This window comes from Canis lupus, chromosome 28 (genome assembly GCF_048164855.1).
Source record: "Canis lupus baileyi chromosome 28, mCanLup2.hap1, whole genome shotgun sequence".
Classification (NCBI taxonomy): Eukaryota; Metazoa; Chordata; class Mammalia; order Carnivora; family Canidae; genus Canis; species Canis lupus.
This window is the reverse complement of record NC_132865.1, coordinates 19,686,096-19,712,278: the sequence shown is the minus strand read 5'-3', so window position 1 is coordinate 19,712,278 and position 26,183 is coordinate 19,686,096. Positions and strand designations below refer to the sequence as shown.

At 34.5% G+C, this 26,183-nt stretch overlaps 1 protein-coding gene across 32 annotated transcripts in view; it reads right to left on the bottom strand.

Moving 5' to 3' along the window:
- STAU2 (staufen double-stranded RNA binding protein 2) overlaps positions 1-26,183 on the bottom strand; it is a 296,660-nt gene that overhangs the window by 232,992 nt on the left and 37,485 nt on the right. For 15 of the 32 annotated variants that reach the window (XM_072804224.1, XM_072804239.1, XM_072804213.1 and 12 more), the window contains 3 exons: positions 25,484-25,614; positions 10,793-10,952; positions 1,112-1,247 (listed from right to left, as the gene is read on the bottom strand). In XM_072804224.1, coding sequence (XP_072660325.1) covers positions 1,112-1,247; positions 10,793-10,952; positions 25,484-25,597 — 410 coding nt within the window. In that variant the 5' untranslated portion in view covers positions 25,598-25,614. Of the gene's footprint in view, positions 1-1,111; positions 1,248-10,792; positions 10,953-25,483; positions 25,630-26,183 lie in introns of those variants that run through there. The other 17 variants (XM_072804240.1, XM_072804208.1, XM_072804210.1 and 14 more) reach the window with 2 other exon arrangements.

Sequence of the window (26,183 nt, the reverse complement as noted above, 5' to 3'; positions counted from 1 at the left end):
GGGCAAGATCCAAATACAAGCAACAGGGATGAATCTCAAAAAGCAAAACACAAAAGCAAACAAACAAGAAAACCAGTATAGGAAGTGAAAAGAGCCAGACACAAAAGAGCACATACTGTATGAGTCTATTTATGTGAAATTCAATAATATGCAAAACTAATCTACAATGACAGAACCATGGTTCCTCCTGGGAGGAGGCATAACAAGTGCAAATAAAAATGAGGAAATTTTCAGGGTAATAGAAACAAGCTGAACCTTGATCATGGTGGTCGTCATGAGGATACACATATAAAAAGCAATCAAGTAAAACATAAATACATATATATACATAAATAGTCATCACAAAGTACATTTGAGATCTGTGCATTTTGTCACTCATATAATATACCTCCATAAAACACTACAGAAATTGAAAAAAAAAAAAAAAAAAAACACTACAGAAATTGAATATAAAGGATAACTTCACTTTGGTTAAATATATGTACAAAGAATTTTTTAAAATGTAAAATACATTAAAAATCTTAAAGGTATTTGATTCTGGAATTACAAGTTATTTATATTTTCTTTTTAACTTTTTGCGTTTTCTACATTCTCTACAATGAGTTACATGACTTTTATGAATGATCAGAAAAGAACTTTTTTTTTTAAATTCTGTCTTGCCCATAAAAGAAAACTGTTACACTTGTAACTATGCAAAATTATGCAATGTTGAGAAAGATTTCGTAAATCCTTCCAACAAATTTCCTATAAATTAGAAACACTCATGTTTGCAATGTATTGGGACAAATTAAGAAAACCACTAATTAAGCTAAGTATCTGCTTGGTAAATAAATGAGCAAATCAACTAAGAAGTCAGAGCTATTATTGTGGCATAATTTTAAAACACGGTCCTGCCTGCAACAAATACAGGGTTCTCATGAGTCAATAAAAACTAGTTCCTGAAAACCAGTTGTTGTTTTTTTTAATATTCCTTGTGAGCCTGACTAATCTAAATTCCACGCAAAATGCCCAAAGTAAATGTTCCTTACAATGAAAATACTCTGAGTGTCAGAAACTTTTACAATATGTGTAAAATAATAAATAAGAACAAAACCAAAGAAAACATACAAACCTCTGATTGTACATGCCCCGAAAGTTGTAATTAGCTCTATAATTTGGGAAAGGCTTTGGATCTAATGGCCTGTAGATGGCAGGCTCTCCCCTTTTCATAGCAAGCCCATTCAGTTCCACAGTTGGAGTTATACTACCTGTTTAAAAAAAATATTAAAAGCACACAAGTGAAATATTTCCATAATAAATCACATAAGCCGTACTTACATTACATGTAATTACCATGAAAGAAGGTGGGAGCTGATGGCCAGTCTGCATGATTTTCTCAGGGGTGTATAAACAAATTACATAAACAGGAAAATTATTACTAATGAAATCTCTTTGGAGTTTTTGCGACCAAAAACCAAAAATTCAACTTGAAAGTCAGACTATTTAAACCAAGGGGAACACAAGATTCATACATTGCTTAATTTGGATATTATAAAGAATGTATTAAACTTCAGCATTACTAACCCCAGGAAGCTTTCGATTAATCATTAAAAACATTGTCATCTGTGAATATTTTTATATTTTGGTAATTAAGCAACTGAAATTAGCAACGAATACAGGGTCATCAGCAATTCTTGGACTTATCTCGTGAAAATATACTTTAAACTTTGTCTATAGGAATGTTCACTATCTTATTCTACTTTTGTAAAAGTTTCAAAAATTCCATAATAAATAACCCACACTGTAATTACATCATATTATTTTGAGTACGAAAGAGGTTATTTAGTAAAATGTAAGTATACATGTTCCACAAAACAAATCACAAAATCACAAATATGAAACAAAGTTTTCATAGAAAGTAAAACTTTTTTTCAGGATAAAACCTGGCTATTTTTGTTTGAATTCTGCTTTTTGTAACATACATTTAAGACTCCATTTGTCACATACAAAAATTGGTCCACTTATTGCAGCAGAGAAGTTGGGGCTGACATAAAGCACCTGCCAGGGGGTGGTGGAGCCTGACACAAATGCACAACCAGCAGCCACGTCATAAGCAATACATCAAGAGTCAATGACTGCTCACTTTGTGTCTCAGGTCTAAAGAATTTATGCGAAATCACTAAAGAGTATAAACAAGAACAGAAACTAAACCAAAATTAAGGGGGGATCCCTGGGTGGCTCAGAGGTTTAGCACCTGCCTTCGGCCCAGGGCGTGATCTAGGAGTCCTGGGATCGAGTCCCACATTGGGCTCCCTGCATGGAGCCTGCTTCTCTCTCTGCCTGTGTCTCTGCCCCCCCTCCATGAATAAATAAATAAATTTTTTTTAAAAAAAATTAAAAATAAATAAACCAAAATTAAGGAGAAAAATAGAGTGTGGTAGGACAAAGGAAGTGGAATAGGAAAAAGCATAAGAAAAACAGCAAAAAACATTAACATATTGAATAGTAAGTAATTAGTCTAAACACCTAATTTAATACCAACACTCAGAGCAGAGGAAGAGAAAGTGAAGAAAGGGCTTCTCTTTTCTTTTTCTTTCCTACAATATTTTACTGAGGGATAAGTAAAATGCACAAACCCTAAACATACAAATCCACAAATTATTACACATTGTAAACACTCAGTAACCACCATTCTGATAAAGACATGAACATTTCCATCACAGCTATTTCCAGTCAATACCCACCTCCCAAGTTACCTGTTCTGACTTCTGTCATCAGTTTTGCCTGTTCCTCAAACCTGAACATGTATTATTCTATCTCGCTTCTTTCACTCAATATAACAATTTAGTCAAATATATCAGCATTGCAAATATTTTTTTTATCACTGAAGAGTATTCTACTGAATGAATGTATCAGATTATCTATTCTGCTATTGATAGGACATCTGAGTTGTTTCCAGTTAGGAGCAATTAAGTATATAGCCAGTGTTTTAGCAGACACATACACTCAGTTCTCTTAAGTATATCCCTAGCAGTGGAATTGCTACTAGATCATAGAGTAGACTTATGGTTAACTTTATTAGAAATTGTCTAACAGTCTTCTAAAGATTCAACACCAAAGGGCAGTCTATATCTTTAAAAGTTTGAGTTTTTCTTACTCCGTAAGATTATAGTTTAATAATTAACATGTTAATCACTTATAAGACTTAAGTCATTCTGAATTCTACTTCGCAACAATCCTACAGACACAAATAGCATAAAGTTCAAATGGGGAAAAAAAAAGAAAAGGAAAAAATAGTTTCAAAGACCTCATTCTTTTAGTAAGGCAATAAACAGGAAACTAAGGTGTCTAAAACTCACCAGTGAGGGGATTTTAATGCACTGGTAGGATATAATACGTCCTGCCACCCATACCAAACTTAGGTTTTAAACTAGGTAAAAGTATCGTATTCATATCAATTAAATAAATTAATGATTCCATATAAATTCCTCATTTGAAAGTAAGGCTGCTGTGTATTCACAGAAATGCTAATCTTTGTGAAGGAGAGTGGAGAAGCAGCAGACAAGCACAAACTATGCTGAAGAGATTTTGACTCTTGGAGTGAAGTACCTCCACCAGTTTTGTAAAGAATTAGACTGCCATCTCTGTGTGTGCACACCCCCTTTCCTTACCCAATAATGCTATCACAGAAAACATTTAAAGGGTAACTTCCAAATATAAGAACCCACACGTGATGTTCAGTACCACTCCAGCAGGTGCGACTGGATCCCCAGGTTGCATAAAGACGATCTTTACACAGCAATCCTCATGCATCACATGCCTGTAAATCTGACACTGTCAATGCAGAATCCATTTCTAGTGGTTTTTCACTATATTAAAAGAAATTTATCAGTGATAAGTATAACAAGGCTATTTGGTTATATATGTAACATATATATAACACATAACAACTACTGTGGATTCCTATTATGTGGAAAATGAAAGAAAAATCCCACAACTAGTTTTCAAGGAGCTACATATTGCTAACACTAGAGGAAACAGCTTTGTAGGCAGTTAGAATAGTCCCTGGAACATAGCAGTCACTCGAATATTTGTTCAAAGAATGAATCAATTAATTAATCAACGAAGACTCCTTGAAGAAATGGCTGGTACCAGTCAGGACAAGGAAAATAAAAGATGACCTTGGAACGTCTGACTGTGCCGAAAAGTAAGGAAAATACAAGATGACCTTGGAACATCTGACTGTGCCGAAAAGTAAGAAGTGCTCAAGAATGATGAAAACAGTAGAAGGAACTGGAAAGGTACATTAACCCTGGTCAAGTCTGTGACAAATTGAGAATCGAAACAAGTAATGATAGACTATAAATCTGTAAGTAAGATAGGAATCCAAGAGTCTATAGTGATATAAATAAATGAACAAACAGAAAAAGGAGGGGAAAGAGAAAATTCTAGGGTAGAATGCCAAGTAATCTAAAAAAAAAAAAAAAAAAAAACCAACCACCAACAGGAACCTTTTGAGAGAGAATAAATTTCTCTTGTTTTAAGCCACAAAAATAAATAGGTAAATAAGTAAATAAAATTACCCTGTGGCGCTCTTCACTCTACTGATTCAGAAAAGAATCATTAATAGATGTCAAATCTAGTCGGTGAAAGTAAGTTTGATTAACAGAATGTTTATATAGTCCCAAGTTTCTCCTAAGAAAACATGCATTAATTCCTTGTTACTTAATAGGAAAACTTATTAATTAACTTTACAATAGAGAATCCTGGCAAACATAGTCTTCACCAAGTGACAAAAGTCATCACTGATGAGACAAATCAGTATCAGGTGTATCCTGATATGTAACACTGAGATAAGCCCAGGCCACTGGGACATTCATGCTAAAAATGCCTACAATCATCAGGAAACACCAGATAAACTCAATTGAGGGCCATTCTACAAATGATGTGGCCTGTACTGTTCAAAAATGTCGTGGTCATCAAAGACAAGAACTCTGAGGAACTCTTTCAGATTGAAATAGAATGAAAAGAAATGACAGATCTATGATCTGATTATGAAGGATATTACTGGACCTATGAAGGATATTACTGGAACAGTCAATGAAGAAGGAACAAAGCCTGTGCATTACATGATAATATCAAATCAATGTTAACTTCCTGACAGGAGAATGACTAAGTACTTGAGAAAAATACACTGAAGTCAACTAAGGGGAATGGGACCACATGTCCACAACTTACTCTCAAATGGTTCAGAAATGTTAACAACTGGGAAATCTGGGCAAAGGGTACACAGGCACTCTATGAACTCTTTCTACAAATTTTACATAAATATGAAATTATTTCCAAAACAGTTTAAAAAATAAATAAAAGAAGGGACATACCAAAATAGTTCTATGATATAGTCTTAAGTCATGCTGTAAATGAATTTAAACTCTTCTCTGAGGTGTAAATACTATTTCTACTTCATATGAGGACTCAACTCCCCATCCCTGTAGTGGACTCAGCTCCCCATCCCTGTAGTGCAGTGAGAAAGAAAAGAAAGAAAGAAAGAAAAGAAAGAAAAGAAAAAAAGAAAACAAAAGAAAAGAAAAGAAAGAAAAGAAAAGAAAAGAAAAGAAAAGAAAAGAAAAGAAAAGAGAAAAGAAAGAAGGAAGGAAGGAAGGAAGGAAGGAAGGAAGGAAGGAAGGAAGGAAAGAAAGAAAGAAAGAAAGAAAGAAAGAAAGAAAGAAAGAAAGAAAGAAAGAGAGAGAGAGAGAGAGAGATTGTCTTTTCAATAAGTGGTGTTAACTGAACATCTATATATTAAAAAGAAGAAGAAAAATCATGAACCCTACCTCATATCACACATAAATCTCAGTTCTTGACAGACTCTAGATCTAAATTTTTAAAATAAATAAAACTTCTAAAAATATTACAAGATTATTTTCATGACTTTGTAGGAGAAAAAGTTGTCTTAAATAAGACACTAGCCATAAGGGAAAAGACTAATAAATTAGACTTAAATAAAGAATATCTGTTCATCAAAATATACTATTATGGAAAGATAGTTACAACACAAATATGTAACAAAAGATGTGAATCCAGAATATGTAGGAATCCCAAAGTCAATAAAAAATAGAAGAACATAAAAAACAGAAAATGCAGGGTTTTTTTAAACAGGAAAATTATTTCAACTGGCACTCTACAAGAGAGGAGTAATGCCAACAGCCAGATAAAAAGGTGCTCTCCATCCAGTAGTTAAGGAAATGAAAAAACTATACTGAATTCTACTATACACCAGAAGAATATCTAAAATTTTTAAAACTTAAGAGATCATATGTTGACAAGGATGCAGAGAGCTCTCATACACTGCTAGCAGGAAGGGAAAATTATAGTTTGACATGATGTATGTATGCATTTATTATGCGTATTTTTTTTTTCAAGTATAAACTTGAAAGGGGGAAAACTTTTTTTTTTTTTTTTTTTTTTGGAGACACAGGATTCCCTAAATTGGGGAGGGGCAAAAAGAGAGGGGGTTTTGCTATGTTGCCCAGGTTGGAGTGCAGTAGCTAAACACAAATGCAATCCCACTACTCTGATCTGCTCTGTTTCCAGCCTGGGCTGGTTCACCCCATCTTAGGCAACCTGGTGGTTCCCAGCTCCCAGGAGGTCGCTATATTGATGTGGAACTGAGTGCAGATGGGTGATCAGCAGAGCCACTACAGCCCAGAACTTCTGGGCTCACCTGGTCCTCCCGTCTCAGCCTCCCCGAGTATCTAGAACTACAGGCACATGCCAATTGTATGTCTCATGCATGTTTCGGAGTTTTATGGTTTTGTTTTGGGCTTTTTTTTTTTTTTTTTTTTGGTCACCCTGACCCTTTCGTTGTTGAAATTAAAAAAAAAATAAAAGATATTTTAACACAATAGTGAATGTATAGGGTAAAGGCAAATAATAAAATTAATCTTAAATTAAGTTCCAAGCTGAATGTTTGGGCTTCCAAACTGGGTAATCCAAAACCACTTAAAAACGGGTATGTTCACAGTTTACAGCAATTGGCTTACCAAGTGAGAAAATGGTCAAAGTTTTTCCAGCTGAACTTCCAAGGAAATTCTCTCTTCAAGGACATACTTTGTTACTCTAATTCACTATGCAATCTGGCCAAAACTGAGTTTCCTGTGTTTAAGCCTCAATGGTTTTTTTTTTTTATCTTTCCCAATAAGTCTAGGAATAAAAGACTGTGATGTAAGAACAGCAGCTATGATACCTGTCTTTTGTGTATGCTGATGACTTCCTGTCTTAATTCATATTCTGATTTGATTTATGCATGAACACATGTGTGCCCCATAACCCAACAGTTCCAGTACTAGGTACATCCCCAACAAAAATGTATACAGACAAGAATGTTCACAACAGTTTTATTTCTCAAAGCTTGAAACTAGAAACAATCTAAATGTCCATCAACAGTATAATGAATAAATAAATTATGGTATATTCATGCAATGGAATACTATACAACAATGAAATACTATGCTGTTAAATACAACATGAATGAATCCCACAGATGTAACATTGAGAAAAATAAGCTATCACAAAAGAGCACTGTGCATGATTACAACAAGCAGGCACAAAGAATTTAAGACAGCAGAATAGTGGCTTCCTCAGAGTTGTTTAACCACTAGAAGTGGGCATGAGGGAGGCTTCTGGGGCACTAGTAAACCCTGTGGTACTAGTACAGTATTCACGGCACAAAACCCATCAAGGTTCTAAAATTATAATTTGTTCACATGTTGGTAGGCAATATTATACTCTATTTTCAAGACTTTACGGGCAGCCTGGGTAGCTCAGCGGTTTAGCACTGCCTTCAGCCAGGGCCTGATCCTGGAGACCCTGCATGGGATCGAGTCCCATGTCGGGTTTCCTGCATGAAGCTGCTTCTCCCTCTGCCTGTGTCTCTGCCTCTATGTCTCTCATGAATAAATAGAATCTTTAAAAAAAATTTTTTTAATAAAAAAAATAAAAATAAAACTTTACCTTCAAAAAACTACTCATTGTCCCAGCTCACTGCTACACTCAACAGCAGAAACTCATCTCTACTGGTCTTTCAGATTCTCCTGTTTCCTTCCCCATCTCCTTTGCTGGTTTACCCCCCATTATAATCTTCTAAAGTAGAACTGATGCAGAGATGGACACACCCTGCTCTTGCTTCACACTGTATACTCCAAACAGTTTGTTCTCTAACATGGCTTCAACCATTGGATCAGCAACACTTGTCCTGTTCCATTCCCACTACCATTCCCAATACTATCATAGAGCAGAGGGCGTATAGTACTTGATGCATAGGAGTTTATTTTCTTTACCCTAAACTATGGCAATAGTTCCCTAACTGATCTTCCTTTTAGTATTTTCCGCCTTCAATCCACATATCAAACCAAACTTCCTAAAATGCTGTTTTAAACACATCATCCACTAGCCTGTAAACATTAATCCCCTAAACCACTGATAAAATTTAATCTAAACCTGACATTCAAGTTCATCACAATTTACCCCTACTATATCTCCAGTCTTATCTCTTCCTAGTCACTTACCTGCTCTAATTAAAAACGACCACCAATTTTTTTTTTTACCAAATCCATTGTCCACAGTCCTAATTCCAATGCCTTTCATCATAGTACTCCCTGACTAGAATATTCTTTCCTCGCCTCTATCTCTGTCTACTCTCCATTCAAGGACCGTATCTCCCCTCAACTACTCCCATCTATGTTTATCATTACTTATAATACTGATGGTTGCTATTATTCACTTGGTACTTAATCTTTACTCATATGCTTTACGTATATAAATATAAAATCTTCAGAGAAAAGGATAGTGTTTTCTATCTCTTAAATATATAAAAGCAAGTGCTTATTAATACATAGAGGCAGTTGTGTGGTACTAACAATCAGTAATCTGAAGAGATTTTTTAAAATTATAAAAGGAGATAGCCTCTTACCAAATTCATATTGAATAGTGTTTTTCTTTATGTAATAATATTTGGTTTATTTAAGCTTACTTAATAAATACAAGAATCGGGCAGCCCCAGTGGCCCATCGGTTTAGCGCTGCCTTCAGCCCGGGGTGTGATCCTGGGGACCAGGATCAAGTCCCACATCGGGCTCCCTGCACAGAGAGCTTGCTTTTCCTTCTGCCTGTCTCTCTCTCCCTCTCTCTCTCTCTCTAATAAATAAATAACTAAATCTTTAAAAAAAAATACTAGAATCAGTTAAACAGAAGCAAAAGGATATTCATGGACTTTTGGAAAGAGCAGTCCTTGAAAGAACAGACTAGTTCTACTTAACACATGCCACAAGAGAAAGAAGCATCAGAATTGAGCATAAGCATGTGAACTCTAATTAAATAATTACAGAGTCCTTTCTGGCAGGAAAAAGTCTTTTTTTTTACTCCATTAAAAAATACCTAAAGCAATATTTGTCAGAAGGTAACCTCTTAAATTAATAAATTAATAAGTAAGTGGATGTAGGGCTAGTACTAAACTTACAGAATTTTCTTAACTTGATGTTATCAATTCATGTATTATGCCCAATATAGGTTAGCCTCTTCCAAATGGATAACTGCAAGTACAATGTTATTGGTAGTATATGCAACTGGAACAACTCTTTAAAATTAATCTTAGTAGATAAAAATTGGAAAACTCATTTACATAAATTTGAATGGTTCTATCAACCATTTCTACCATTTCTACAACCATTTCTACACCAATAAGCAAAATAAGATACTTAGGCCTAATTGTGTAATTTTTTTATTAAACTAAAATAAAGATGGGGCACCTACGTGGCTCAGGTGGTTAAGCGTCTGCCTTTGGCTCAAGTTATGATCCCAGGGTCCTGAAACTGAGCCTCACATCAGCCTTTCTACTCAGCAGGGGGCCTACTTCTCCCTGTCCCTGTCACTCCCCCATTTGTGCTCTATCCCTCCCTCCCTCCCTCCCTCTCTCTGTCAAATAAATAAAATCTTAAAAAATAAAATAACTAGTTTTCGTTTTTAAACTGTATATTTTTATATATTATATAAAAAGAGAAATTGATCATTTCTATCTTTACTTTAGAAAAAAAAACTCAGTCATTGCAGCATTATTTACAATAGTCAAATTATGGAAGCAGCCTAAGTACCTATCCATAGATGAATGGATAAAGATGTGATATATATATATATATACACAAAAAAACATTAGTCATAAAAAGAATGAAATCTTGTCATGTGCAATGACATGGATGGAGCTAGAGAGAATTATGCTAAGTGAAATAAGTCAATCACAGAAAGACAAATACTGTATGATTTCACTCATGTAGAATACAAGAAACAAAACAAATGAACAAAGGGGAAAAAAAGAGAGACAAACCAAGAAATAGACTCTTAATTATAGAAAACAAACTGATGGCTACCAGAGGGGAGGTGAGTGGGGGGTGAGGGAAATAGGTGACAGGAATTAAAGAATACACTTATCAGGAAGAGCACTGAGTAATGTGTAGACTTTTTGAATCACTATACTGTACATCTGAAACTAATATAACACTGTACGTTAACTATACTGGAATTAAAATAAAAAACTTAAAAACTCAGTCAAACATTTTGTTCTTTGTATCTAAATATATTTTTGTCAACATCTAAAAAGTAAATAATGCATCTTTAGAGCATCCACAAAGCAAATTTTTAAAATAATTACAATTACCTGCCCCATTCTCTTATTTTGACTATAGTCAAATGGCCTGCTATAAAGAAAAGTACAGAAAACAGCATATACAGAACACAACAGAAGAAACGAGTCAGTGCCATACCTGGGTTATTATTAACATTACTTTTGGGTGGTTTCTGAACTGGTTTGGGAAGTGTAGATTCAGTCAAAGCTTTATTAGCAACAGCTTGTTGGGCCTTCTTTATACTGCTTCCTTCGGATTCCCATGTCTGCTCACCAAGACTCAGTTGCACTGAGAACATCTTCAAAAAACATAAAGAGACAAAGAAAACATTTAATTTTTTCAGGAAATAAAATATGGTGACTGAGAGAAAAAAAGATATACCACAGAATCAAAATTTTAGAGTTAGGGATGACCTTACAAGTTATTTATACAAAAATTGTATTCTACCTAGTGAAATAATTTTAAGAGATTGTACCAGATATTGTTCTATCCTACTCAAAGGCTTAGCAGCAATTCTCAGTGAACATTTTGGGTAGAATAAAGAAGAAATTACCTCCCTAAATAGAATCATATTGTTAATGTCATTCAAATAATCCTTATAAAGCAAAGTACAAAGAAGAGAAACTAAGAAAATCCACGAGGCCCTGTCTCTAACACTTATAAAATCTAATTCCTTAAATGTCATACTTAGTACAATCTAGTCAAAGAGTCAGGCAATCCTACCAAATATTATGTCACCAGGAAACTCTCAATCCTCTACAACCAACATTTAATCAGTCACCAAATTCTGTTAATTTTAACCTCAAAAATATTTCTCAAATCTCTCTCTAAAAAAAAAAAAGAAAGAAAAGAAACAAAACAAAACAAAACAAAAACTCTCAAATCCAATTTATCACCCCAACCAACGCCAGGTTAAAAACTTTTCACTGTTCCCATTGTGGCGTGGCACAAAAGTTCCACCTGTCCATCTTCATTTCATAACCACCCTTTCCCTTGTCATCCGAACATTCCATTCACACCATAATTTCCATGTGAACCCAAAACTTATTGTTCACCTTCTAAAATTGAGGATCAAGACAGAATACACAATGTTTTCCATAGACAGCTTACTACTTTGCAGGAATACAAAGCATTAACCCCAAGGTACTTTTAATTACAAGGAAATAAATGTACATTTAAGCAGGAAGGAGGTCAGGTAGAAAATTCCTTGACCAAGTGATTAAAGTTAGCATCATCAATAATCATACAAACTAACATCATTTACCTCCTGATATGATCCAACAAGAAGCATTTAGTATTCTCGGCCAAAAATGTTTAACCTGAACTAATCATAGGAGGAAAAACAGACAAACTAGATTATGGTATATTCTGTAAAACAAATGGTCTAAACTCTTCAAAAATGTCAATGTCACAAAAGAAAAAGAACATACCATAATCTAGATTTGTCTGGTTTTCCCCCTCCACGATTAATCTGTATGATTTAACCTTTCCTGCCTCCAACTTTTCTAGATGTCACCATTTTCCTAGGCTCACAGGCACCTTTGAATGGTCTTCCTTGTCTCCATTTCTCTCTCCGTTCTCACCTACATCCATTTATCAAACTACTGACTCAACTTCAAAAATAGTTTTCCGGTCTGGCCTCCTCACTTTATATACACTTTGCCTATATCTTAGCCAAGAATATCAACCTATCTCCCCTACACTACTATAAGACCATCCTAACATCATTCGCTTAACCTAAGACTTTCCCATTCAAACTATCCTTACCACCACAACATGAACATTCTATAAATTACAAATATATCTAAGTCAATCCTCTGCTTTTCTGAAACTTCTCTACAGGATTCCACTAGCTTATTGTACACCTAAAACTAATACAATGTTAAATGCCAATTATATCTCAATAAAACTGGAGAAAATAAAAAGAATCCCACTATAATAAAAATTTAATAATTTTAATAAGGAATCCTGGAAGACATTGTGAGTTTAAATGGTACCTTTACCATTTACAATGTGCAAAAGTTAGGAAAGCTACCTATTCCTGTTCCTTGTTTCTTTAATAAACCAGGACTAAAAAGAACACACAGGATTTTTGTGAAAATTAAAACAAAATGATGCAAATGCTCCCATTTAAAAGGTAGAGATTGTCAAATTCGATAAAAAAACAAATCCAACTACACACTACTTACAAGTAACGCACTTCAACTATAAAGACAATAGAAAAAAATGTATCATGTTAACATAAATTAATGAAAAATCAGAATGGCTATGTTAATATCAAACAAAGTAGATTTCGGAGTAAATATTAATGCCAGTGATAACAAAGGTCATTTCTTAAGGATAAAGGGGCCAATTAATCAAGAAGATGTAACAATATGGAATGTTCAGTCAACTAATACACAGCTTCAAAATATATGAAGCAAAAACTAATGGAAATGCAAAGAGAAGTAAAAAATCCAAAATTTACTAAGAAATTCAATGCCCCTTCTCCTCTTAATAAGTGATAGAACAATTAACAAGCAATCACAAAGAATATAGTAGACATAAACATACTATAAACCAACAAAACCTGACGGACATTTTTAGAACTCTCCACCCAAAAAGAACAGAAAATACACTTGTTCTCAATTTCTCAAAAAACATTCACCAAGAAAGAAGATATTCTGGACCATAAAACAAGTCTCAATAAATTCAAAGGATTCAATGATGCAAAGTATGTGCTCTGACCACAATGGAATTAAGTTAGAAACTAATAAGAGAAAAATCTCTGGAAAATCTACACACATTTGGAAACTAAATAATACATTTCTAAACAACTCATAAGTAAAAGACTAAATCAAAAGGGAAATTAGAAGGTATTTTAAACTGAATAAAAACGAAATACTAATCCTAGAAGGAAACAATAAAATAGTACATAGAACTAAGAGGAAATTTCAAGCACTGAATGCCAATTTTAGAAAGAAATAAGGTCCCAAATAAGTTAACTTCAGCTTCGATCTTAAGAAACTAGAAAAAAAAAAGAGCAAATTTTTCTCTTAGAAGAGAAGAACTCTTAGAAGTTACAGGGGCACCTGGGCGGCTTAGTCAGTTAAGCATCCAACTCTTGATTTCAGCTCAGGTCATGATTTCAAGGTTGTGGGATTGAGCCCCACATTGGGCTCTGTGCTCAGTGAGGAATCGGGATTCAGTTTAGGATTCTCTCTCTGCCTCCACCCCTCACGTGCACATGTGTACATGCACACACTCTAATAAGTAAATCTTTATTTTTAAAAATCTGAAATTAACAGGAAAAAAAGTAATAAAGTAAAAGCAAATATTAATGGAATAGAAAATAAAATCAATAAAACCAAGAGCTGCTTCTTTACAGAGATCAATAAAATTCATAAACCTACAGCCAGACTAATCTTGGGAGGTGGGGGAAGAGACGTAAATTACTAGTATCAGAAAATGAGAGAAATGACATCACTCTAGAGTCCTGAAGTATTAAAAAGATAACAAGGGGGTAGCCCTGGTGGCTCAAGCGGTTTAGCACCACCTTCAGCCCAGGGTGTGATCCTAGAGACCATGGGTCGAGTCCCATGTTGGGCTCCCTGCATGGAGCCTGCTTCTCCCTCTGCCAGTGTCTCTGCCTCTCTCTCTGTCTCTGTCTCTCTCTGCATCTCTCATGGATAAATAAAATCTTTAAAAAAAAAAAAAGATAACAAAGGAGTGTTTTTAACAACTTCATGGCAATAAACTCAACAATTTAAATTCTGTGAAAGAACACAATTACTAAAGCTCATTCAAGAACAAATAAGTAACCTGAATGTTATGTATGTTAAAGAAATTGAATCTGCAGTTTAAAATCTTTCCACAAAGAAAGCTCCAAGCCCATTGGTTTCAATGATAAATTCTACTAAATATTTAAGGAAGAAATAATACCAGTTCACACAAACTCTTCCTCAAAAAAGGTAAGACACTAGGGAAAACAATGCAAGTCAAAACTATCCACCAATATCTCTCATAAAGATAAAAGCTAAAAACCCTTCACAAATAAGGAATGCAAATCGGGGCAGCCACTCTGGAAAACAGTATGGAGGTTCCTCAAACATTTAAAAATACAGCTGCCCAATGATCCATTTTGTATTTACCCAGAGAATACAAAAATACTAATTCAAAAGGATACATGTACTCCAATGTTTATAGCAGCATTATCTACAATAACCAAATTTTGAAAACAAACTTTCCATCAACTGATAACTAGAGAAAGAAGATGTGGTTTAAAAAAAAAGAAGAAGAAGAAGAAGAAGACCCAGCTTCAAAATATATGAAGCAAAAACTCTGAACAGAAACTTGACAGGCCAGAAAAGAGTGGCACAATATATTCAACATGCTAAATGGGAAAAATCTGCCAAGATTTTTCTATCCAATGAATAGAATATTCAAGAAATATTAATAGCCAAGAATATTCTATCCAATGAGGCTATCATTCAGAATAGAAAGAAAGATAAAGACATACCCAGACAAACAAAGATTAAAGAAGTTCATGACCACTAAACCAGTGCTGCAAGCAATATTAACGGGAACTCTCTGAGTGGAAAGACCAAAAGTGACAAAGAAAGGAACAGAGAAAATCTCCAGAAACAATGACAAAACAAGTAATAAAATGGTATTAAATACATATCTGTCAATAATTACTTTGAAGGGAAATGGACTAAATGCTCCAATCAAAAGAGATAGGGTATCAGTATGGATAAAAAAAAACAAGACCCATCTATACACTGCCTACCAGAGACTCATTTTAAACCTAAAAGACACCTGCAGATTGAAAATGAAGGGATAGAGAAACATTTATCATGAAAATGGATACCAAAAGAAAGCTGGAGTAGCAATACTTATATCCGACAAACTTGACTTTAAGCCAAATATTGTAATGAGATGAAGAAGGGAACTATATCATAATAAAGTGGACTATCTAACAAGAAAATCTAACAACTGGAAACATTTATGCCCCCAACATGGAAGCACCCATAAAACAATAACAAACTCAAAAAAAATAAAAAAATAAAAAAACAATAACAAACATAAAGGAACTCAATACGAGAATAGTAAGGGACTTGAACACCCACTTACAGCAATGGACAGATCGTCTAAGAAAATCAACAAGGAAACAATGGCTTTGAATGACACACTGGACCAGATGGGACTTCACAGATAAATTCAGAACATTTCATCCTAAAGTTGCAGAATATATATTCAAGTGCACATGAAACATTCTCCAGTATAGATCACATGCTAGGTCAAAAAACAGGCCAACAAGTACAAAAAGACTGAGATCATACCATGCATATTTCCTGACCACAAAACTGAACCTTGAAATCAACCACAAGAAAAATTTGGAAAGACCACAAACACATGGAGGTTACACAACATGCTTCTAAACAATGAATGCGTCAATCAGGACGTCAAAGAAGAAATTAAAAAAAAAATACATGGAAACATGAAAATGAAAACACAATGGTCCAAAACATTTCAGATGCAGCAAAAGCAGTCCTAGGAGGGAAGTATATAGCAATACAGGCCTACCTCAAGAAGCAAGAAAAATCTAAAATACAGAGCCTAATCTTACACCTACAGGAGCTAGAAAAAGAACAAATGAAGCCTTAAAGCCAGCACAAGAAGAAAAATAATAAAGTTTAGAGCAAAAATAAATGATATAGAAATTTTTTTAAAAGCAATAGATCAATGAAACCAGAAGCTGGTTCTTTGAAAATATTAATAAAATTGATAAACAGCAGGCCAGAGTCATCAAAAAGGAAAAAAGACCTAAATAAAAATCACAAATGAGAGAAATCACAACCAACATCACAGAAATACAAGCAATTATAAAAGAATATTATGAAAAACTATATGCCAACAAAGTGGACAACCTGAAGAAATGAGTAAATTCCTAGAAACATACCAACTATCAAAATGGAAGAAACAGAAAACTTGAACTGATAACCAGCAAAGAAACTGAATTAGTAATAAAAAAATCTAACAAAAAAAAAGGTCCAGGGCCAGATGGCTCACAGGTGAATTCTACCAAACATCTAAAGAACATCAATACCAAAAAGTAAAAATAGAAAACTTCCAAACTCATTCTATGAGGCCAGCATCACTCTAATATTGAGACAAAGACTCCCCTAAAAAAGAGAACTACAAGCCAATTTGCCTTATGAACACAGATGTAAATATTCTCAATAGTAGCAAATCAAATCCAGCAGTACGTTAAAAGACTCATTCACCACGATCAAGTGGGATATAGTTCTGTTTGCAAGGGTGGTTCAATATTCACAAATCAATCAACATGATACACCACAACAATAAAAGGATAAAAGCCATATAATCCTTTCAACAGATGCAGAAAAAACATTTGATAAAGTACAACATCCATTCATGATAAAAGCACTCAACAAAGCAGGGTTAGAGGAAACACCATAAAGGTCATATACAAAAAAACTCACAGCCAATATCATCCTCACTAGGGAAAAATTGAGCTCATTTCTTCTGTGGTCAGCAACAAGACCGGAATGTCCACTCTCACCAGTGTTATTTAATATAGTACTGGAAGTCCTAGCCTCAGCAATCAGACAACACAAAGAAATAAAAGGTATGCAAATCAGCAAGTAAGAAGTCAAACTTTCACTATTTGCAGACGACTGACACTCTACATAGAAAACCCAAAAGACTTCACCACAGAATTGCTAGAACTGATATACAAATTCAGTAAAGTTGCACAATACAAAACCAATGTACAGAAATCTGTTGCATTTCTCTACATCAATGAAGCAGCAGCAGAAGAAATCAAGGAAACAATCCCATTTACAATTGCACCAAAAGCCATAAGATACCTAGAAATAAACCGGACCAAAGAGGTAAAAGATATGTACACTGAAAACTACGAACCACTGATAAGAAAAATTGAAGAGGACACAAAGAAATGGAAAAACATTCCATCCTTATGGACTGGAAGAACAAATACTGTTAAAATTATGTTATAGGGATCCCTGGGTGGCTCAGCAGTTTAGCATCTGCCTTCAGCCCAGGGCATGATCCTGGAGACCCGGGATAGAGTCACACGTCAGGCTCCCTGTGTGGAGCCTGCTTCTCCCTCTGCCTGTGTCTCTGCCTGTTTCTTTCTATGTCTCTCATGAATAAATCAATCTTTTAAAAAAAAATTATGTTTATAATTTTTTAACAACACATTTAATGCAATCCCTATCCAAGAAAACCCAGCATTTTTCACAGAGCTAGAACAAACAATCCTAAAATTTGTATGGAACCACAAAAGACCCTAAATGGCCAAAGAAACCTTGTAAAAGAAAAGCAAAGTTGGAGGCATCACAATTCCGGAGTTCAAGATATATTACAAAGCTGCAATAATCAAGATAGTATGGTACTGGCATAAAAACAGATCAACAAAACAGAATAGAAAACTCAGAAATGAACCCACAACTGTATGGTCAACTAATCTTTGACAAAGGAAAGAATATCCAATGGGAAAAAGACCATCTCTTCAACAAGTGGAGTTGGGAAAACTGGTCAACAACATGCAGAAGAATAAAAGTGGACCACTTTCTTACACTAAATACAAAAGTAAATTCAAAATGGATAAAAGACCTAACTGTGAGACAGGAAACCATCAAAAACCTAGAGGAGGACACAGGCAGTAACCTCTTTGACATCAATCGTTGTAACATCTCACTAGATGTATCTCCTGAGGCAATGGAAATAAAAGCAAAAATAAACTATTGGGACTTCATCAAAATAAAAACGTTCTGCACAATGAAGTAAACAGTCAACAAAACTGAAAGGTAAGATATGGAATGGGAGAAGATATTTGTAAATTGCATATCTAATAAAGGGTTAGTTTCCAAAATATATAAAGAACTTAAAAAACTCAACACACAAAAAACAAATCATCCAGTTAAAAATGAGCAAAAGATGATGAAGAGACATTTTTCCAAAGAAGACCTACAGATGGCCAACAGACACATGAAAAGATGCTCAACATCATTCATCATCAGGGAAATACAAATCAAAATCATAATAAAATATCATTTCACACCAGTGAGAAGGGCTAAAATGAACAACATGGTTAACAACAGGTGTTGGCAATGATGCAGAGAAAGGGAACCCTGTTACACTGTTGATGGGAATGCAAACTGGTGCAGCCACTCTCGAAAGCAGTATGGAGGATCCTCAAAAAGTTAAATATAGAACTACCCTACAATCCAGCAATTGCACTACTAGGTATTTACACAAATGATACAAAAATACTAATTCGAAGGGGTACAAACATCCCAGTGTTTACAGCAGCACTATCTATAATAGCCAAATCATGGTAAGAGCCCAAATAAATATTCATCAACTGATGAATGGATGAAGATGTGGAAGATACACACACATACACACACAGAATGGAATATAAAGCAGCCATAGAAAAAGAATGAGGGATCCCTGGGTGGCTCAGTGGTTTGGCACCTGCCTTTTGGCCCAGGGCACGGTCCTGAAGTCCTGGGATCGAGTGCCACGTCAGGCTCCCTGCATGGAGCCTGCTTCTCCCTCTGCCTGTGTCTCTGCCTCTCTCTTTCTGTGTCTATCATGAATAAATAAATAAATAAATCTAAAAAAAAAAAAACAATGAAATCTTGCCATTTAACAAGAGTAGAGCTAGAAAGTATAATCCTAAGTGAAGTAAGAGAAAAGATAAATACTAAATTATTTCACTCGTGGAACTTAAGAAACAAAACAAATGAACAAAGGGGGGAAAAAAGAAAGAGGGAGTCAAACCAAGAAACAGACTCTCAACTATAGAAAACAAACTGATGGTTACCAGTGGGGAAGTAAGTGGGGAGATGGGTAAAAGGATTAAGGAGGACACTTGTAATGAGCACCAGGTGTTGTATGAGAGTGTTGAATCACTATATTGTACACCTGAAACTATTATTATGCTGTATGTTAACTAACTGGAATTTAAATAAAAGCTTTAAAAATATATTAACAAATGGAATCCATCATATAGAAATGAGCTAATACATTATAACCAAATGTTTTATCCTAGAAATGAAAGAGTACATTCTACATTTGAGAATCAATGTAATTCACAAAACTGAGATTAAAAACAGAAAAACCATATATTACCATCTCAATCAATGTAGAACTCCATGACAAAAATCAACATCTAGTCATTAAAAATTCTCGGTAATGTTATGTAGAAAGGAATTTCTTTGGTCTGTTTAAGGACAGCTACAGGGATCCCTGGGTGGCGCAGCAGTTTAGCGCCTGCCTTTGGCCCAGGGCGCGATCCTGGAGACCCGGGATCGAATCCCACGTCGGGCTCCCGGTGCATGGAGCCTGCTTCTCCCTCTGCCTGTGTCTCTGCCTCTCTCTCTCTCTCTCTGTGTGTGTGACTATCATAAGTAAATAAAAATTAAAAAAAATAAAATCTTTAAAAAAAAAAAAAAAAGGACAGCTACAAAAAAGGTACATCTAACATCATAATTAATGGGGGGAACTTGAAATGATTGCCCATAAGATGAGGAGTAAGTTGAGAGACGTCTGCTCTCATCACTTCTATTCAACAATGCACTGTAAATTCTAGACAATGCAATCAGGCAAGAGAAATAAATAAAAGACATTAAGATTGGAAAGTAGGATTTAGGGGTGCCTGGGTGGTTCAGGGGTTGAGCGTCTGCCTTTGGCTTGGGTCGTGATCCCAGGGTCTTAGGATCGAGTCCCACATCAGGCTCCCCAGGGGGAGGCTGATTCTCCCTCTGCCTATGTCTCTGCCTCTGTGTCTTTCATGAAAAAATAAATAAAACCTTAAAAAAAATGTAGGATTTAAAATGGTCTTTATTCATAAATGACATGTAGAACCCCCAACAAACCCTAAAAAGGAATTTTTTTTAAAAGCTACTAGAACTGATGAGTTTATTAGTAAGACTAATACTTACAGAATACTACATCAATACACAAAAATTAGTGTATTTTATACAGTAGCAAAAATCAGTAAGAACAAGAAACTAAAAAAATAAAATAAAAAAACAAGAAACTGAAATTTAAAAAACATGACCACTGACAACAGCATCAAAAACATGAAATACTTGGGATGCCTGGGTGGCTTGACAGTTGGGTGGTTGGCTCAGAATGTGATCCCAGAGTTCTGGGGTGAAGTCCCACATCGGGCTTCCTGCATGGAGACTCTTCTCCCTCTGCCTATGTCTCTGCCTCTCTCTCTCTGTGTCTCTCATGAATGAATGAATGAATGAATGAGTAAATAAATAAATAAATATAATCTTTTTAAAAAATGAAACACAAAAGACCTAAAATACTTGACTACTGAAAACTATAAATGTTGAGAGAAATTAAATAATATCTAAATAATCTAAATCTAAATCTATCTAAATAAATGAGAGATACTTTGTTCATGTGTTGGAAGGCTCAATTTTTCTACAATGTTAATTTGCCCCAAAGTGAGCTATAGATTCATGTCAGGCAGTTCTCTTCAAATCCCAGCACAGTGTTTTATAGAAAGGACAAGTTGACTTTAAATTCACATAAAAATGCAAAATAAAAGAGAACAAAATTAAAGGGCTACTATTACCAGATTTCAAAAATTATAAAGCTACTACAAAGGAAACAGCACAGCATTTGCATAAAGATGAGAAAATCAAGAGAACGAAAGAGACTTCAGAAATAAACATATACATGGATAGCTGATCTTTGACAAAGGTACACGGCAAAGAAAGGATAATCTCAACAACTGGACATCTATTTGCAAAAAAATAAATAAGCCTTGCTCCATATATCTCATATAACATACAAAAATTAACATAAAATGGCAATTAGATCTAAATCTAAGACATAAATGTATGATATAAATGTAAGACTTAAAGCAATAAAATATCTAGAGAAAACAGGAGAAAATCTTACATTCTTTGATGAGGCAAAGCTTTCTTAGACTTGAAACCAAAAGTACAACTACACAGGGAACAAATGGATAAATTGGCATTTATCAGTATTAACAACTACTGCTCTCTAAAGGCACTGTTAAAAAAAGAAAAGATAAACCATACAGTAGGAGGAAATAACTGCCAAACATTTATCTCATAAAGACTTGTATCCACAATACCCAAAGAGAGACATCAGAGAAGACACCAAAGTAGGAAGCTCCAATGACGGAAAAGTGCGTGTGATGTAGAAAATACTCAACAGATATTTTACCAAAGATTTTTTTAATCCTATATACTACTAACAAGCAATGATATAATTACCTGGGTACCCCCATCATCAATATAGTTGCTAGGAATTTATAAATCATCATTCCATGACACTACACTAGAACAGATATATTTCTCAAACTACAGATGAGAAAATTTTAAACTCTAAATTATTTGCTCAAGGCCACATGAGCTGGATAAAGCAGGCAAAGATAAGTTTGACAAATCTAGCTAGGATTAAAGGAAAAAAAGACTATTGGCTTCAAGGCCACTTGATGATACTGTCTCCCTCAATAATATCTATTCCAAGGTAAACCTTCTCAGAGTACAGCTACTGGAGCTTTCTTAACACTCACCCATACTGACAACTATGCAAAATAAGGAAATAGAGGAAAAAGAAGAAAATACCATTTTTTGTTCTTTCTGGTTCTCTTTCTTATATTCTACATTATGACAGCCTTCTTCAGGGATTTGAAAAGTCAAAACAACAATGCATAAAAAAAAATGAACTGTCTTTAGGTACCTAGGAGATATAGTAATGTCACATCAATATAATCGTTACCAAATTACTTCAGAGTTCAACCTGAAAGTGATCAAAAAACAAAAGTGGGCAAGGAAAATGTTACAATTTTTTATTTAATAGTCACATGTTAAAAGTTGTCATAAATTGTTCAGATTCTATAAGGCTTGGTGTTGAGGAAAGAAGTATGTAAACATAAGATAGATCACTACTTCCCATCAACAAGTATGCATGAAAAGATAATTCTATACCACTCTGAGGAAATTATCTTATGTTTCTCAACTCTAGATGCAGATTTGAGTCATCTGAGAGCTTAAAAAAAATCCTAATGTCTAGGCCTCACCCAAGACCGATCAAATTAGAATCTCTGCAGGTAAGACTCAGGCATAAGCTTCCTTGGGGATTTCAATGAACAGTCAAGGTTGAGAACCACTACTCTAAGTGTTTGTGTATATGTAATATAAAAACATATATACATACCCAGTATGTAAACTGTCATGTAACTGATTATTCTCCCAAGAAAATAAATGAGTTGGAGCTAGGTTTAAATTATTCATGCCAGAGATAATAATTTATTTCATTAAAATACAGTGTATGTCTCCAAATCACTAATAGACATATATGAATGAAAATGATTTTGCTTTCCACAAAAGGGATCCATATCCAGCCAATTAATACTAACATTAATAATTAATATTAGACTCATAAATGTTTTATTTCATTCAAAAATGCTAATTATTCTACTACTCACTATTTTTAAAATGAGCTACAGGCTAACTAAGGTGGTCTATGACCAAAGTACCCAGAACAATAAGCACAATAAGGGTTGGCAAAGGGATCCCTAAATCTCCTTAAAAACTCAAGGGATTCCTGGGACTATCTAGAAATCTAAATGGACTACAACAAACCTGATCCATTAGAAAGGGAAACTGACGACATAGAAGAAAGGCAGAGGTAAGGAGGGAAGCAGAGGGAAAGTTGGAGGAATAGCCTTGAAAAAGTTAGAGGAGCTGGGATTTAGTACAGAAATAGAGGGGTTTGGCCCTACAGGCAGTCCATCCATAATGCAGAAGGGACAGCAGGGTTTAGATTTAGGTTGGGATCTGACCAAGCAAGTGTTAACCAAGGGGAGCAAGACTGCTGAGGGTATACACAAGGCAAATGGAATTTAAGCTGGATAAGAACCATGTGAGGACTGAGGGGAGCAAGAAATAGTAAAAGGGAGGTAGAAACAATGGATCTGTGGTGTGGAAGAACTACTGAAGTTAAACTAATAGAGGGAATGAACTAGAAAGTTAGGCAGTCTCAGAGAGAGATGAATCCTTGAGATTAAAATCATGGAGGGTCTTCCAGTTACTGGTTATGATAAAGTCAAGAATATGATCAAAGGAATGAGTGGATAGAGAAGAGTGGAAGCAAGATACCAACAGAAGTGCAAGAAACTGAAATGTCAGCATGTTGGAGCAATGATCTACTTAGTGAAATCACCAAAAATTAAAACATGATGAGTGAGAGTAAAAGTGAAGCATGAGAAATGTGATGGAATCACCCAGAGATCAACAAATGACTACCATGAGGTGATGTGGGATCAATCTATTAACATGAAATTCCACACTGGGGAGTCATCTCCAGGAAGAATTCTTGGAATTAGAACTGAGGAGCCAAGAAGACAGATCCTATAGGAACCATAAAAATACAGAAGAACAAAATACTAACCCTAAAAAAAAGCTCAGTCTAATACAATAGTGATGACCAACATATATCATGTACAGCACAGCAATGACTATACAGGAGGAAAGCAGGTACTGCTGAAGGCCCAGTGGATGGATCAGAGAAGATTCACAGAGGTTTAGAAGATGTGACATGTGAGCTGAGTTTCAAAAATGAGTAAGAATAAAAAGACCTTCAAGATGAAGAGACAGTACAATATAGGCAAAGCAGAGAGATGTAAAAAAAAACATGAAACATTCTAAAAAATACAAACAGTTCAACATGATTAAGGTCAGAAAGAGAATGAATATGAAATGAATATGGATTAATGGGTATAAAAGAGAGTCAGGATAAATGACCTAACAAGTAGACCAAGGCCACAACTTTTTTCTCTACACAAATAATGTTATGAACAAATTAAACCAGAAATCCTTCTTCAAGTCTCTAATAAGGAACAAAATTAACAGATTTCAATTTCATCTTATCTCCCTTACTTAGAAGGAAGTATTAGAAAACAATTCAATAATCCAATAGCCATTGCTTTATACAGATTAGTGAACTTTTAGAGAATCAATTGCTTCAACATAACAAAAATTTATGATCATTATCATAACCTCCAATCCAAGATTAAAAATGTACAATGGAAATTTGTGTACAACTGAGACTTTTTAAAACATATGAATAAGCTCAAACATAAATGAGTTAATTATAGACTTGTAACATGTATATATATAAACATATGTAGGAGGCTATATATAAATATAAGCTGCTTTTCCACTTAAGAGAACAATATTACAAATGAATGCATAAATAACAACAATACTGGTACACACAACTTTTATAAATAATGAAACTTATAATTCCATATCACACTGGAAAAGATGTCTCAGTAGGTAACTGTTGTTATATTTACTCTGTGTTCATTTTTACATTAGCAGTTATAATTTAATGGAAAAAACACTGCTCTTGGGAGCCAAAAAACACATATTCAAGTGCTGGCACAGGCACTTATGAGCTATTATTAAGCAAGTCACTGAATTTTTTTTTTTTTTTTTTTTGTCACTGAACTTTTCATTTTCAGTGCCTGAGTTAATTTACAAAACAGAAATCAAAATCCACATTTCATGATTTGTTAAAGTTTTTCTGAAGTACTATACCTAAAGGAGCTTTGTAAACCATGATGAGCTATAAAATTGTTTAGTTACAGACTTGTAAATATTATTAATATAAAACTAAAAGCCTGCAGGTAATCTGCTGCCCCTCCCCACACACACAATGAAGCACAATTAAAACCTGAGATGATAAATCTGATAGACTTTGATAAGTATGTCTCACCACCTCTCTTCATAACCTTACCTTCGAATGAGCAGGCCCTCTTTCTTTCAGAAGTTTATACTGGGGTTGGACTCTATTGAAACGGGCTAACTCATTTACCAGACACATTGGAGTTTTCTCTTTGGGGTTTGCCATTTTATCTTGGAGAGAAGCTGTAAATAAAAAGGCTGTAAAGTTTTTGTGAAGAATTACTTTACAAAATGGAAGAAAAGCTACTTTTGACTTTTTTAGATTGAAGTTAGATTGAAAATTTGGATTAAATTATTTTCATGAATTTTATATAAAAAAATTCAAATCCTCTAAAGTCTTCCATTACATGCAACAGAAATACGTATCACATTTTAAACAATAAATTAAGGTAATTTTTTTCCCTAAGTACTTAAGTTGTTCTCTATACATTTTTTGATAACAGCATGCTTAAAGATTTTTAAATAATATGATTATAATAACTTTTAGCTTATAACTTTCCTCTGAAAAAATTTTAGCATAAACACAAAATTCTCCTGATTCTTATTACTGTAAAAACTAAATTCTGACTGGGGCACCTGGGCGGCTCAGTGGTCGAGCATCTGCCTTTGGCTCAGGGCGTGATCCTGGGATTCTGGGATCTACCTATGTCTCTGTGTGTCTCTCTCTCATGAATAAATAAATTCTTTAAAAAAAAAAACTAAATTCTGTCTACCTATTTTATCATTTGATCTTTCTTTTTCTTCTAATTTTG